The sequence below is a fragment of the Myxocyprinus asiaticus genome, chromosome 21 (assembly GCF_019703515.2).
Source record: "Myxocyprinus asiaticus isolate MX2 ecotype Aquarium Trade chromosome 21, UBuf_Myxa_2, whole genome shotgun sequence".
Taxonomy (NCBI): Eukaryota; Metazoa; Chordata; class Actinopteri; order Cypriniformes; family Catostomidae; genus Myxocyprinus; species Myxocyprinus asiaticus.
Genome location: NC_059364.1, coordinates 38,479,705 through 38,495,827, shown reverse-complemented (window position 1 = coordinate 38,495,827; position 16,123 = coordinate 38,479,705). Strand labels below are relative to the sequence as shown.

General features: G+C 37.8%; 1 protein-coding gene across 6 annotated transcripts in view; it reads right to left on the bottom strand.

Annotated features, from left to right (window-relative positions):
* The window catches only part of LOC127412298 (protein quaking), a 138,436-nt gene that overhangs the window by 14,188 nt on the left and 108,125 nt on the right, over positions 1-16,123 (bottom strand). For 3 of the 6 annotated variants that reach the window (XR_007892407.1, XM_051648543.1, XM_051648542.1), the window contains exons 5-6: positions 6,091-6,178; positions 2,383-2,682 (exon numbers count right to left, since the gene is read on the bottom strand). Coding sequence is in view for 5 of the 6 variants with exons in the window: in XM_051648543.1 (XP_051504503.1) it covers positions 2,383-2,682; positions 6,091-6,178 (388 nt within the window). In the remaining variant the exon portion in view is untranslated. Of the gene's footprint in view, positions 1-1,637; positions 2,683-6,090; positions 6,179-16,123 lie in introns of those variants that run through there. The other 3 variants (XM_051648545.1, XM_051648544.1, XM_051648541.1) reach the window with 2 other exon arrangements.

Below are 16,123 nucleotides of genomic sequence, written 5' to 3'. Positions count from 1 at the left end.
ATGCTCAAACAAACAGAGCAATATTTTGATAGTGCCACAGAACCACAGTTGGTATGTTTACATGCACTTTAAAAGTTTGATTTCAGTCGACGTAAAACAATAATTAGTCTTTTTTAAATGCCATGTAAACATTTTAGTCCAGTACCATTTTTTCATACCAGTCCGATTTTTGTGAAGTCAGACTAACAGACCAAGATAACCTGATTGCAGCTTGGCTTCATCCAGCATGTATATAGTTAATTGGACCACATCTGGCCTCAGTGTTGTGCACATTCTTCGAAAGACAGAGGTAATGCGTGACAAGTATTACTGTCACTTCCTCAGCTGAAGTCCTTCAAATATTTGATTACGCATTGTGTAATGTATACTTGGACAGACAGATGAACACTGTAGCTCAACTACGCGAAAACCCACTGAAGCTTGATTATAACTACACATGTAAATTTACTGAATGTTTACACATTTTGGGGGAATCAACCTGAGAATGGTTGTATGTGTACTCTATGTGCAAATTGCTGTATGTGTGAACGCCCCTTTAGGGTGCTTCCCTCCACCCAAGAAATGCTGATGCAGTCCAATAAGGATGCTGTTGTGAACTAGCTTGCTTGAGACTAGCTCAATAATCATGCTTATTGGACAGCAGCTAACCCTTTCTTTATGGGCTCTAATAGGACACGTTGTTCTTGGCATTGGGACAGGCTTTCTGTAGCTGGTCAACTTAACACCGTGCCTTTGGGAGAAGCCAGTGTTAAACTGCCAGAATGCTGTTGGTAACATGATATTCATAATCAGCTTTTTTGAAGTGCTTTAATGAAGCCATACAGCTTGTGTGGAGTGGACAGGACAGGTCTTTTGAGAGAGAGAGCTCTCATTATTCAAATAAAGCCAGTGGAGCACTTAAAAACCAAATCATTTATACAAACATTTCTTAAAATGATTTCTTTCTTCTTTTTTCTTTTTGTGATGAGGGAGGATTTTATGACATTAAATGGATTATGTGGAAAAAGCGGTTTGCGTTTTTATATTATTGCCTTTTATTTCCTTGTACGACAGTAGAGGCGGATGGTGGCGGTGACCCAAACAGGGGAAAAGGAGAAGCTTTTCTTCTGGAGTAGGAGGGCAGGATTTGGGCCTGTATGTGTGGGTATGGAGGTCTATTTAAAGAAATAGTCTGACCCCAAAATAAAAATTCTGTTATGTATTCACCCTCCTGTCATTCCAAACCCATATCACCAACCTGGTCTCATAGAATCACGTTAATATACTTACAATTTTGCTAAATTTTTATGTGGCTCATTGTAAGTATTGTGGCAGTTTTCCTGGTGAATTGAACACTAGAGGTGATAAAACAACAGTGATTTTTATTCCCTTTCACACAAATAACAAGTAAAACACCCACTTTTCGCTCTGTTTCTTACACAATGCTATCTTGTCATGCGATACATTTTATTGTTTGCATTGCATAACCAACTACATATATATATATATATATATATATATATATATATATATATATATATATATATATATATATATATATATATATATCAGATGTGATCAAATTGCATAGTAGCTCAACTGATAGAGCATTGCACTTGCATGCAAAGGACCGTGGTACGAGTCCTGCAGAGTGTCATAGAAGCACCACAAAGTGACATGGTTGCTTCAGCAATTGCATTTTTCATCTCACATTTGCTTTTTATGACACTATCAGTAAGGTTAAGGTTTAAGGTAGGTTTTTTTTAATTAAAAGCATTAACCTTAAAAACCTCATCTGTTTGGGAGAAAATGTAACTTGCTTTTAGCGCCACAGTGGTCATTTCACCTTGAGCTGCCACGGTAGGTCCCAGGAACCACGTAATATAAGTTTTGCAAAAATGTCACCACAGTCACGTAATCTCATAAGATGATCAGGCTGAATATGTCTTTCTTTCTTATATGGAACACAAATGGAGAAGTTTTGCCATTTTCCATAAAAGTGCCTGGGGACTGGAGCTGTGAAGATTTACATTTTGGTTTGGTCCTCAAACAAAGCTATCGAATGGCTTGAGAAGATGTGGAATATAGCGCTAACAGCACTTTCATGACACCTTTATGGTGCTTTATGTCATTTTTGGAGTATGAGAGCTCCAAACATCGTATTGCAAAGAGCTGCATGAACATTCTGCTAAACTTCTCATTATGTGTTTTTTCCAAGAAGAAAGGGTTTGGAACGGCATGAGTGTTAGTACATGATGACCAAAATATAATTGATAGGTGATCTTTAAGAGGAATGGTGTAGAATCAAGGTAGGCATAGGGGTCCAGTGCCCATGCTGAAGGGGGTTCTGGTGGAGGTGGTGTGCTGAACCACTGGGACATTGGCAGGTAGGGCTATGCTTACCTAACACCCCACTGGGGTCGATTGGATACTCCAGAATAGAGGTAGCGGGGGCCAGCGTGTAGGGGTACTCATAGGGTGTCGTGTAAATCAGGCCCGACTCCGGACCGGGTTGCACCAGGGTGGTGGCTCCTGGGTGGGCTGAGCCGTTGGGCATGACGGTCTGGATCTGGCGGATGAGGGGCATGATGGTGGGCCCCGCGGGCGTGGGTGTACGCAAGGCTGTGGGCTGCAGGACAGGTGCTGGGCCAGTGAGGATCCGGGGTGCCTGGGCGCTCGCTGCAAGAGAGAATGCAAGGGCAGCTGCAGTGAGCAGAAAAATGTGAGGGTGGGGGGTGGATGAAGACGGGTGGGTCGGGACAAAAAACAAAACAGTTAGTATCATGCACAGGAATATACTGGATACAAAGCATGTGAGTGATGCTAAAGCTGCTTAGCTATTCATTAGTAAACAAGGCAAGGGACTGCTAAAAAGTCTAAAAAATGGCAGTGAATTTGGGGCAAGACTATCTGTTTGTCCAACCAATGGAAGACCAGGGGAGTTTTCTGGAATCTGTTTGAAAGAGTGATTATTTTGCAATTCCGTTTGGTGAAGCTAGTGGCACAGAATTCCACACTTTTATTACTACACTACAATACTTTATAATACAAATTACATTACAGTTTAGGATATTGCGTTATGTGTCGAGCGCTTTAACAGCGTATTCACATTGCAAGTTTTGCAATCTGACTAGTGCGTAACTTTGTTCGAGTACATCAGTTTGTCATATACTGTATATACTGTACACTGATCAGCCACAACATTAAAACCACCTCCCTAATATTGTGTAGGTCCCCTCGTGCTGCCAAAACAGCGACATCCCACATCTCAGAATAGCATTCTGAGATGATAGTCTTCTCACCACAATTGTACAGAGCGGTTATCTGAGTTACCGTAGACTTTGTCAGTTCAAACCAGTCTGGCCATTCTCTATTGACCTCTCTCATCAACAAGGTATTTCTGTCCAAAGAACTGCCACTCACTGGATGTTTTTTGTTTTAGGCACCATTCTGAGTCAATTCTAGGGACTGTTGTGCGTGAAAATCCCAGGAGATCATCAGTTACAGAAATACTCAAACCAGCCCGTCTGGCACCAACAATCATCCATGCGATGCAGTGCATAAAATTATGCAGATACGGGTCAGGAGCTTCAGTTAATGTTCACATCAACCATCAGAATTGGGAGAAAAATGTATCTCATTGATTTGGACCGTGGCATGACTGTTGGTACCAGACGGACTCGTTTGAGTATTTCTGGAACTGCTGATCTCCTGGGATTTTCACGCACAACAGTCTCTAGAATTGACTCCGAATGGTGCCAAAAACCAAAAACATCCAGTGACTGGCAGTTCTGTGGACAGAAATACCTTGTTGATGAGAGAGGTCAGCAGAGAATGGCCAGACTGGTTTGAACTGACAAAGTCTAAGGTAACTCAGATAACCGCTCTGTACAATTGTGGTGAGAAGAATATCATCTCAGAATGCTGTTCTGAGATGCGGATTGGCACTGTTTTGGCGGCACGAGGGGGACCTACACAATATTAGGCAGATGCTTTTAATGTTGTGGCTGATCGGTGTATATATTAGACCTGTCAAAATTAACACGTTAACATATGCAATTAATTAAAATGTTTAACACGTTAATTTTTCTTAACTGTGATTAATGTATTTAGCAATTTTCACATTAGATTCCGACATTTTATTCAGCTCCGTGTGAATGCTAAAAATTGGTTAAAGTAGGGCAGAACCTTTGCGCTGTGCCTGGCGGGTCGTTACACTGATGTACACACCAGAAACACACAACAGTAATTCTTTGTCAGTGATCAAGTTATGGAGAAATTACCTCTTAACTGTAATTTTTTGTACAAAACAAACTTAGATGGGACTGTTCAAAAGCTGCACTCACACGACCCAGTGAAGTGAAGCATCAGCATTTCCCTGGCATCACGCTCCAGACAATTCGGATTAACTATCATTACATGGAAAGTGCTAACGCAAAAAGCAAAACAAGACATTCTCTGCAAGTGTTTTTCATGTGGAGTTCAAAGTGGCAAATCATGTAAATGCAGCTTCACGACTGCTGTTGCAAAGTGGATAGTGGATACCCTTCTCTTTACGAGAAGTGCCCTGGGATTTTAAATGACCACAGAGAGTCAAGGTCTTGGTTTAATATCTCATCCGAAAGATGGTGCCTTTTTACAGTTTATTGTCCCCATCACTTTACTGGGGCATTAGGACCCAAACACACCGAAGGGTGAGCACCTCCTGCTGGCCTCACTAATACCTCGTCCATCAGCAACCATAGTTTTCCCCAGGAGGTCTCTCATCCAGGTACTAGCCTGGCTCTACCCTGCTTAGCTTTAGTGGGTACCCAGGAGAGAACTACAGGGTGATTTGCTGCTGGCAATATCTTTGTCAACATTTTAGCCATCAATTTCATTGACGAGATTAACACTGCACAACACAACATATGCTGGTCTTTTCAGCAGAGGGGAAGGGGCTGATTAATTCAAACATACACCTTAGTAACAATATCACACAGCAGCAGCAGCTCTACAGCGCTTCAGTACTATTTACAGAAGCAGCAAAGCGAAAAGGAGGCTGTCACAACATGCCTTAAATTAAGAAAACATTGTTTTCACAGATAGCAGTGCATGTTCTCAATTATTTCGGTTCATTAACAGCTCTTCCAGAAGAATATCTGATTGCTAAGAGGATGCTTTTTCATGGCTCAACTGAGACTTCACGGAATTCTCAGTTCATATACTGTATGTATCAACTATCAACTGTCTCAAATGTTTCTCCTGAAATTCTAAAATAAGACAAGTGTTGATACGCTCAGTACATTTACATGCGCAGTTATAATCTTGCTACAGTGTTTTTTTGTGTAGTCAAACTTCAGGCTTCATCTGTCTGTGGCACAACATGTAATCGAATATTTCAAGAAAGGGCATCAGATACGCTGGGTTAAATACATATTACGCACCACCTCTGCCAATTGTGGTCCAATTAACGTGTATACATTCCGGATGAAGCTGAGCTGCTTTGCAATTATCTAGGTTTGTTAGTCCGACTTTGCAAAAATTGTACTGGTAAGATTTCAGTCAGACTAAAGAGGTTAATTATTGTTTTAGTTCAACTGAAATCAAACTTTTAAAGTGCATATAAACGTACTGACAGTGAAAGTATAGAGCTATAAATTCATGTGGATAACATTGCCCAGATAATTCAGTCTTGGAAGAACATGAGAAATTTTCATAGTGAAATCACTGACATTTGCTTGTAAACTTTTGTATTTTAGCAAATCTCAGAACTGTTGTTGAGATCTCTACTGAAACTCTAGAGAAGACACATGTGAGATTACTGGAGTCTTTGTCTCAGGAGAAAAATCTGAGAAGCAGGAGACCTTTCTCTATTTGCTCTTCATTTAATCTCATTGCTGTCTAGAAGAAACAATTAAGATATTAAAGAGATCTCATTTGATCTAATTTTTCTTCTCTATGGGTTTGGACGTGCTAGCTCTGCATCAGATTGCTGAGACATTTGTCAGAGCATTTATCAGAGAATCAGTGATACTTGAGAGAGCGGTGCTGGGGATTACTGAAAGCTGCGGTCACAAAAGCCTCACACAATACTGCCTGTGTTCGTTGGGAGAGGAGGTGGCCGCTTACGTGATTTGATATTGGCGTCTCTGTAGGTGCCGTTAAGAATGGCCAGTTCCATCAGCTGCATCTTCTTCAGACTGTCCTCCCCTTCAGCCTGTCAGTGTAAACCAATACATACAAAATGTCAGAAATAGGGAAACACACGGACACCATATATTTAAATACAAGACATAGACAGTAAACTCTGCTGTCTGCCACAATTCACTGTAGTTGTTAACGTTAGCTCATTTTCTTAAATATCTCACACACAATATATCACATACATTTTTCCTTAATGAAAAGTAGTGATACTTTACTTAATTTTAACTACAGTATTCAATAGTGTGAATATATCTCAGTTGTTTTCAAAATAGTGTAGCATTTTCTGCTAACATAACATAGTTTTGATTTATTTTGGATTTTTATAGTCACAACATAATTCCCAGTTCCATTTGTGCTATTACATATTTTAGATGACTTTAATATTATTTGAAAATGTAAAAAAAAAAAAGAATAAGTAAGTGACCCTAAACTTTTGACCGGTAGTGTATATACAGTACAGTGCAAAAGTTTTAGGCACATTAGATGTTTCACAAAAGCATTTGTCTTAAGATGATCATTTATATCTTCAGCTTTAGTGTGTCAATAGGAAATATAAATGTTAGACTCCCAAACATTACTTTTGCAAATAGAAAAGATTAGAATAGAAGAACAGGGAGCCCTGCAACAGATGTCATGGCCCCCACAAAGCCCCCCATTGAACATCGTGTCACTCTAAGATTACATAAAGAGACAGAAGCAATTGAGACAGCCTAAATAGATAGAAGAACGTTGGCGAATTCTCCAAGAAGCTTGGAACATCCTATCAACCAAGAAAAACTGTGTCCAGGTGTACCAAGGAGAATTGGTGCTGTTTTAAAGGCAAAGGTGGTCACACCGAATATTGATTTAGCTTTTTTATGTTAACTGGACTTTGTATGACATTAATTAATAAATTACACTGCTCATCTGCAATATGGAACAACACAAAAAGAACTACAATGCTTATTTGAACGGCCATGCCACTCTCACCATCACAGCCGTCTTTGATAACATCCCTCACATCAGCAATGCACTCACAGAGATAAGTGCCGCCCGGCCTTCACTCGCTCGGTCTCTGTTTATGCCACGTGGAGATGAACTACGTTAAGAGAGATGTATTTACTGCCCAGCAGCAAAGCTCTTCTAAGGGCCCCAGTCCCCTGTGCCCTCCCGTCACCACTGAAATGCTGCCTGCTCCCTGTGTATCTAAATATCAATATCTTATTAAGTCAAGAGCCCGCTGATGAATAGAGTGGGACAGAGCTGTTATAAATCACTCTCTGTCTTTATTTAATCTGCCTAATGTACTCTGTCCTTGAGTGGGGCCTCTGAGATCGTCGGCCCCGTCTGCTGTGCACTGCACATTAACTTATGAGAACCGGAGTACGAGGTGAGAAAGTTTTGGGGAAAACTCTTTTTAGAGATGGCCTACATAGCAAGTTTTTAAATATATATTTTATCTGGTACCGTGTTGTTGTTTTGATCTACACTACATGGTGGCTGTGAGCGTACAATGCTCTATTAGCAAGCTATATCTTGTTGTTTTGAAGACTTCATAAGGGTGAAGTGAGGTTAGTCTTACAGATAAAAGGTCAATGGCTTGGTTAAGAATGGAATATTCATGTACTGCTTACTGCATACTGCACAGTGTACTGCCTACAATTTTATTTAAAAACTAGTATGTAAAACAGTTTGCATTATGTAATGATACACAAAGAGTTTCAAAGAGTAGTATTTCTGACTGTCTATCAAAATATGCTCCAAATAGTTTTTTGCTATCAGGTGAAGCAGCTTTTAGCCACTATGCCCCAAAGATCTGGAACATTCTACTAACTAAAATTAGACAGGCTCCAAGCATCCACATTTTTATTTTGGCATTTAAAGACACATGTTTTTGTTTTTTAATTATTATTAGCATTTTGTTGATATGTAGGAATGTAATTGTTTACTTTTAAACTCTTACTTTTTATTATTAATTTTTGTTTAAAACTTTCTTTTAATTTAAAATAAATGTATTTTTTTTTAAATACTTCTTATCATTTTTGAGCAGTCACTTCCTTTGACATAACATTTTTGATATGATAATCACTTTGAGCTGCACTTCATGTATAAATGGTGGCATATGGATAAAATGTCTTCTTCTTCTTATTATTATTATTATTATTATTAAAGTATACTTAATTGTTGTTAAATGACCTCTGTATGATGATTATGTTTGCCGCAACACGTGTATGTTTAATTCAGCAAGCAGCGTTGAGTTATCATCATAAATAAAAATGGTTATTTTGCATTTTTGATCCAGTTTTGAGTTAAAACATCTCAACTCTTGGAAATCCATCAATTAATGCAAAAGATTTAAAAAAAGGAAATGTTAAAAATCATAGCTCATATTAGGTAAGGATCATTCGTTACACTGGAAACAGAAGTTCAAATCAAATTCAGTATTCATAGGCCGACTACATTCTTGAGCAATAGTTATAATGTTTTTGGTTTGGAATGGAATGCTAGCTTACTTACTGAATACTGCACAATATACTATACAATGCTTACTATTCTTTAAAAATAGTATGTGAAACAGTAGACATTATGCAACAATAAACATTTCAAACCGTAATATGCTACATTGTTGTCACAAGACCACGTTATGTTGCATGTTTATTTCAGCAAGTGGTATCCAGTTGTCAAAAAACAACGTTATTTTGCATTTTTAATCCAATTTTGTATATAAAAAAAAGGTCTTAACTCTTGGAAGCCCATTTAAACAATGAGTCTGAAAAGCATGTCAAAAATCATGGCTAATATTTATTTTTCTCAAACTGGTCACAAAGGGATTCTGTACAATGCACAGTGTGCTTTGTTGTTTTCTTGCACATTTTGGTAGATATAATCTTGATATTCCTTGCATACTGCACACAGTACTTACACGACAGAAGAGTTATATGGTAGTGTGCTTTTACTAACATCAATGTTAACAGGCTTGCAGTATCAGATATGTGCCAGTGAGAGGTGCTGTGATGTCATCAAAGCACTTCGAGAAGATTCAGGCTTGGATTTGTAGGGATGCGAACAGTAATATAAAAATCAGTCCATATCATTACCCACTCAGAGCATAGTCCTGTTCACCACACTTAGCACCAGAGACTCAGTGAGTTGAATTTTACTGTACATTTCTGTACAAGTGGGTCGTGACCCCAAAATGGGTCACAAGTCAGTTCTGATAGGGTTGTAGACAGCAAGGAAAAAAAAACAGCAATGCTAACTTCAAACAATACAAATAATAAAACAGAATTAATTATATATATTGTGCATATTTAGAATAGCAAAATATTTTTGCAACTTTTTAAAAAGAGGAGAATCACTATTCATATATTTTTTAAGACTGTGTATTCAGTAAAAATGTTACTGTAATCCAGATATCAACATGGACAGGTTGCGTAACATGCCCTCATCCCTGAAAACTGTGAACCAAACAACGGAAGGTAGAAGAAATTATGACCCAGACTGCATAATATAAAGGCTTGCATGTAAATTACACTTCTGCTGTTGTTTATGCTTTTATTTTATTTATTTTTTTCCTATTTAGTCGTGTCATGTTTTGCAAATTGTGCAGTTCATGCTAATTTTATTAAATTTCAATGTTTGAATTTAAGTTTACTTTTGTACGATAAAAAATTCTGCCGTGTAAAGGCAAACCTCAGTCACTACACAAAAATTGAGTTATGACCAAAATTTGTCCCTCAGACTTTGATCTGTCTTGTGACACACGGGTTTAGCTTAACTATGCTCAGATCCTGAGAAAACAGACTGTAGGGCTCTATGATTTCTGCGTTGTGGAATACATGGACCGAAATCGTGGAACCCAGTCCTAAAAACAGAATTAATTATAAAATGCAGAATGTCATGGAATTTGACATATTTGGGATGAAATTTATGTATAAATGAACAATTCATCAAGACAATGAGAGAAGACACTGCTTACACACTAACCGCACCATTAACATCACATGCATGTGTGTCAATGACAAAGAGCAGAGCACTTTATTCACTGTGAAGCACACGGCACATGCAGACAATATGTTTATTTATATATTTATGCAGTTTAATAAGCACATTAGCCCATATAGCGAACTACTTTTCCAGAGGTGAGAAGTGAAGCTGTCAAAAACATCTGGTTTTCTGCCAAAACCCCAAAATAAAAGCTCCATTTAACTAGATGCAAGAAATTGAAAAAATGCAACAGAAATATTTTACTTCTGTACAGTAAAATGTATCATTCATTGTAGTAGTAGAAGTAATAATAATGATAATAATAATATATCAATAATAATAATAAATACATAAAAATATAATAATAATAAAAACCAAAACTCAAATTTTAGGTTTTGGATTGCGTGAGGATCAGTAGACGCTCTTCATTTAATAGAAATCAATGCAATGGTATGTTGAAAAGTATTTGTTCTGTTTTCATTTGATTAAAATTCTATGAATTAATTTGATTTGAGTTTTTATAATAAAAAGCAATTATGATCAATGTAATTAAACAAACGCAATTCAGCGAAAATAAAACAGAAAACAAGGAATTTGGAATAAAACAAAACCTAAGGCCTAAGGGTGTGTTCACACTTGGCAGGTTTGGTTCGATTAACACGAACTCTAGTGCGATTGCTCTGTCAGTACGGTTCATTTGAACAAGTGTGAACACTGTTACCCGAACCTTAGTGCGCACCAAACAAGCGGACCGAGACCGCCTGAATAGTGGGTCTTGGTCCGCTTCCAAACGAACTCTGGTGCGGTTCGATTGATATATGAACGCAACATGGACCAAAAACAGGAAGTAATACCTAATACTGACCTCATGCATACCTGGTTCTTCTCATCATAGGAGCTATGTTGCCCATTACAATTCGGTGCAGGCGTCGGAACCGCCGTCAGCCGTCCTTGCAGCATATCTTCGTTTGTGTGTGCAATGGAGGAATTCCTGGCGCTGTTTTGACTCATTTACACTTTTTATTAGCTCTTCGTTTGTTCTCAGCTGGTAAAAATACCACCATATATACATATATAAATATAATGAGCGCATTTCGCACAGCAGCCAACAATTTATTGGATGTTCGGCAAGTTCCGTCAAAATATATACGTCATAAAAGCTGTCCAATCAGGTTGTGACTTTTTCCTGATTCCTTTTGTGTTGTAACGTTAGGTTCGGTGTTAAAAATGCCAGTGTGAACGCTAAGCGAACCAGGACTAAAGATATCATTTTGTTTTTTGGTCCGGACCAAGAGGACCAAGAGAACCGAACTACAAGTGTGAACACACCCTAAGGCTGTGAAAACTGCAGTAAATACAAATCCTAGGGTTGGGTAAAATTGATTGTTCATGGATTGTATATGCTTCCGTTGAAACCATCCGTCTGTGTTATTTCAACTTCATTGTTTAAAAATCGTTTTGATAGCAGAATTCATGGTAAACAACTACATTACCCATGGTACAGCAGAGAAAGATCCACCAACCAGAGAACCGTGGCCAACAAAACCTGCAACAAATTTGCTTCAGAGTGACCGTGCGCTCCCATGATGCACTGTGAATGACGTAATCAAGTTGGTCTCCCTTCACCCTTAAACTACTTATATATTTGTTCATATCGGAATATTTTACAATAAACACAAAACATATTGTTTCTATACTTATAATCAACAACCTAAAATCAACAGTTTTATATATTCCCATAGTTTTTCATTCAGTGACATCATTTGCAATGCTTTATGGGATTGTAGTTTGTGCCCTCAGGAAAGACGGTAAGTACACAGCCTTGTACCTTTGTCTTTACGTCCAATTTTCAAGTTCTTATGTTTGTGATGTTGTGATTCACCTCTGAGCTGGTTCATGGCTTGCAGCTCTTTTATGAAGGATTTTATTAAAAGTCTATGGAAGAAATGAACGGGGGAAATACTTCAGGAACCCAGACGGCTGAAGAATCGGGCTGTCACTGTTGTGCTCTATTGAGCTACATAGTTTGAGTGCTGTTGTTAATGTTTAAAATGATTATTTTCCTAATGTATCAAGGTTCCCTGTATATTTAACAGCATTAGCTCAGAGAGAATTTCTTTCATATGTAAGCAAAATGAACATTATAAGTGAAATGTAGCAAAATGAATCAGAATCTAATCAAATCCAGTCAAAGGCTTGTGAATCACAATCGAATCAAATTGGGAAATCTGAATCGATATCAAACCCACAACTGCAGTGGTTACTGCATTTTGCCTTTGAAGGGCAGAATTGGGTCGCTACTTGATGTGCAAAAAAAAAAAAAAAAAAATAAATCTGTGTTGAGAAACACTGCTTTATCCAGCCATCCATTTTTTCCCCCACAAATCAAAAACAGTTTTCCTCCTGTTCACTTTTGCAAGGTTCAAATTTGATGACAACATTTCTTAGTAACGATTAACAGAATAACACATCTTTCTGCTCCAAGCCTCAGTCATCTCTATGACACTCTATGTTTATTCCTTCCCTCTTTTTCTCCACTATCATCTCTCTGTTTTCGTCTCTCTCTCTTTCTAAGACAGTGTTGCCGTGGGCTGTTCCTGCACACTGACAACACAAAGGGCCTCTCTCTGCACCAGAGCGGTCATGATAATGTGTGAGCATCCATGTGTAGGATTGTGACGCTCGAAGCGAACAGCAGATTGTGACGCTCCGAATGTGGTTTGAGTGATTTGATCACAAAACATTTTGGACTTCCTTTCTGATCAGACCACCCAAGATGGATGTTAATATGTTCCTAAAAGATGAAAAGATTAAAGGTGATATGATACAGAGATGATGAGAGGCCAGAGAGACTAGAGCAGCGTGTGTGCTCAAGTCAGGCAGTGTAAAATGCTTTTAGTCCACTTGCATAAAGAGGAATCACTCTGGAGCTATTCACACTGGGATCACAATGACCTTTACAACACAATGCCTGCCAGCCTACAACTTTCCATCATAGCCTGTCAGGGAGCCTCTCTCACTCTTTCTCTCTGTAAAGCTCTCTTTCCAAAATGTAGTGAGTTGCCTTGCTGTCTACTGTGTACCGACATAGGCAGCTGCTTTCTAAAGCATCTTAACTGTAATGTATCCTCATAAGTGGCTGATCTGGAACGCTCTGCATAGGCCCTGTCCAAAATGACACACTTATGGTGGACTTGTGGTCTCGTGGCTTTCACTTGCACATATCAGTGAAGTTCACAAGACCGTAGGTTGACCTATTTGTCATTTTATTAATCAAATAGGTGTTTACAAATGCCCCTTTTGCGCATGTTATACACAAGCAATGTGCCTTTCCTCTGAGTTTGCAACTGATTCCAATGGAGTTTGATTACAACAATAACTATCAAAATGCATAACACAAACAAATATTGGGTGAAATAGTCCATTTTAATTAGATTTACCAATTTTTTTATGGATACTTTTATGTATTGAATAAAATACAGTAAATACATATAAAAGTTATATTATATAATAATTTAAAATAATAATTTTATTTTAATCAAAAATGGCTTAGAAATTCATCTGAAATGGACCCTTTTCACAGATTGTGATGACTAATTTCTTTCTTAATTAGCAGCCTAATTCTAGCAAACTTTTTAACATTTTCATTTTTTTTTTTCTATTTAGTTTCAATTTATAACATTATTCATTGTGTATTATTACCCTGTCATTAATAAAAATGTAAATAAAATAAAAACATTGGCATATTTCTCTCTTCTAACTGTCATATTTTTGGAAAGTCATGGAGCAAATGCAAAAATAATATTTGCTGTGGTATCCCATTTAATGCTATAGATGTTTACCCCACTTGAGTTTACTTCCGTTTTCCAACATGTGAAATGTGAAAAGTGTCCATATTGAGTGATTTTATTCACTGAGCTCAACGCTGTGAATAAGAATATAAGATTAACAATAAAAATAATATACAAGATTAACAATAAATATATATAGCACACAAATACTGGGTTAAATAATCAATCTTTAATTAGATTTGCCTATTTTTTTATCAATAATTTTATGTATTGAATAAAAATCACTAAATAAATATACACTTAAGTTTTAAATAAAATATGTATATTTACTATATTTATTCTTAATTTAAATAATAAAAAATAAATTATACAAGTAAAAATAAATTATAAATATAATTGTAATTAATAAATAAATAATAGAACAAAATAAAAATAAATATAACATTATATAAAAATAAAAATGTTTATAATAAATCTTTTTTTTTACTTATCCGCTATATTGGATGATTTTATTCACTAAGCTCATCGCAGTGCATTCTGGGTTTCCCTTCTCAATGAAAGATAAATGCAGTGCTGTCTTAGAATTTGGCCAACATGAGGTATCTTAGAAGGTGCCATATTGTTTTGGTACAGCCTTTTTGTTGGGAGCACGATTCTTTAATGTCACTAGGTTTTGGAACAGAGCTTCTCTCTCTCTCTCTCTCCCTCCCTTATCCTCCTCCTCGACATGCACTCTCCTCTGCAGCTGCTTTTTTTGGCTGTTTTTCTTTGTGAACTAAGATCGATAGAATTGTTATGTGCGTGGTGAGCTGAGAGACACTGAGCCCTCTTTGTCTGAGGGTCCTTCAGCCTGTTATTTCCTTTTCTTTTGTATCTCTTTGGCTCTTCTCTCTTTTTTGTTACCACTGTCCTCTGCGCTGTTGATGTACGTCCCCCCCCCACCCCCCGCCCTCTTAAACCACTCAAGTTATTGCTTTTTCTCTAACAACACAAAATATGATCCAATTGTATACTTTACTTTGCTTTATTCTATTAAACACTTTATCTTGTTAGCACCAATTTCTCAAAGGCAAGGACATAAGCCTGTCAAATGCAAAGCCAAACACAGCATAGACTGTCATTGGTCGAACGGGAAGGCTGAAGGACAGATAGGTGCTATAATTGACCGAATGTGGACGGGAGGACCTGGCAAGTAGAAACCGGATGCTAGCGCTCCACTTGCAGCGCGCGCAGCTGCTCTCTTACAACACACAAACACGAACACTTGGCTTCTAGCCACAGAGATGCCTGAACCCCTTCGACACTCCATCCTGTTCCTCAGTGTCGCACCGGTGCACGCTGGTTTATCTCACCCCACTCCTGAGTGCAACATCTCAAGGCTCTGTTCCTCAGTGAATCAGGATTGATAATTCACAAAGTGTTGCCGTCACTGAGTGTGTTTACAATAAAATAATAGAGTTAAAGAGTAGAAAGAGTTTACATGACCTTAATTGCACAAATAATGACAAAAAATTCCCAAAGGTTTCTTGAACTGTCAACAAATAGTCAGCAAACAGATAGTCCCACTGAAAAATCACACCATTTATTGAAACAATATTGTTGTGTCAGGCCAGTCTGGATGATCAAACAAACAACGAGCAATGTTTTGATAGTGCCACAGAGCCACAGTGTTAAGTCAACCTAAGAATGGTTTACTTACAGTTCTCTATCCACATTAATCCACCCCACAATCTGACCCCAGCTTAGCTGGGATATGCGAAAAAAGAATGTCACTGTATATGTTCAAAATGTATAATGTGTGACAAAAAATAAAGGCTTCTTCTAAAAATTGTGCATTTAAACACCATCAGTGTTTGGCCTGTTGTGCCGAACCACAGCCAGGCATTCTGGCTGTGAGCGAAACCAAAAAAATTAAGATTGACTCTTTTGCAGCTGTGGACATAGAGCATCCATCCCCATGGAGACCTAAAGACAATCAGAGAAAACACACACATTTCCTTTTTGTTTTAACACACAGTCACACATGCACACTTCTTACAGCCATGGGGAGATTAAACCTGCTTTATGAGAGTAATTACAGCTTAATCCAATATTTATGTTGAGCCTACTTGCTGTACCTCTTGTAATTGGCCAACTGGGTATGATGAGCACTTTTTAAATGAGAAATTTTTTTTACTGAGAACATCACATATTGCCACAAA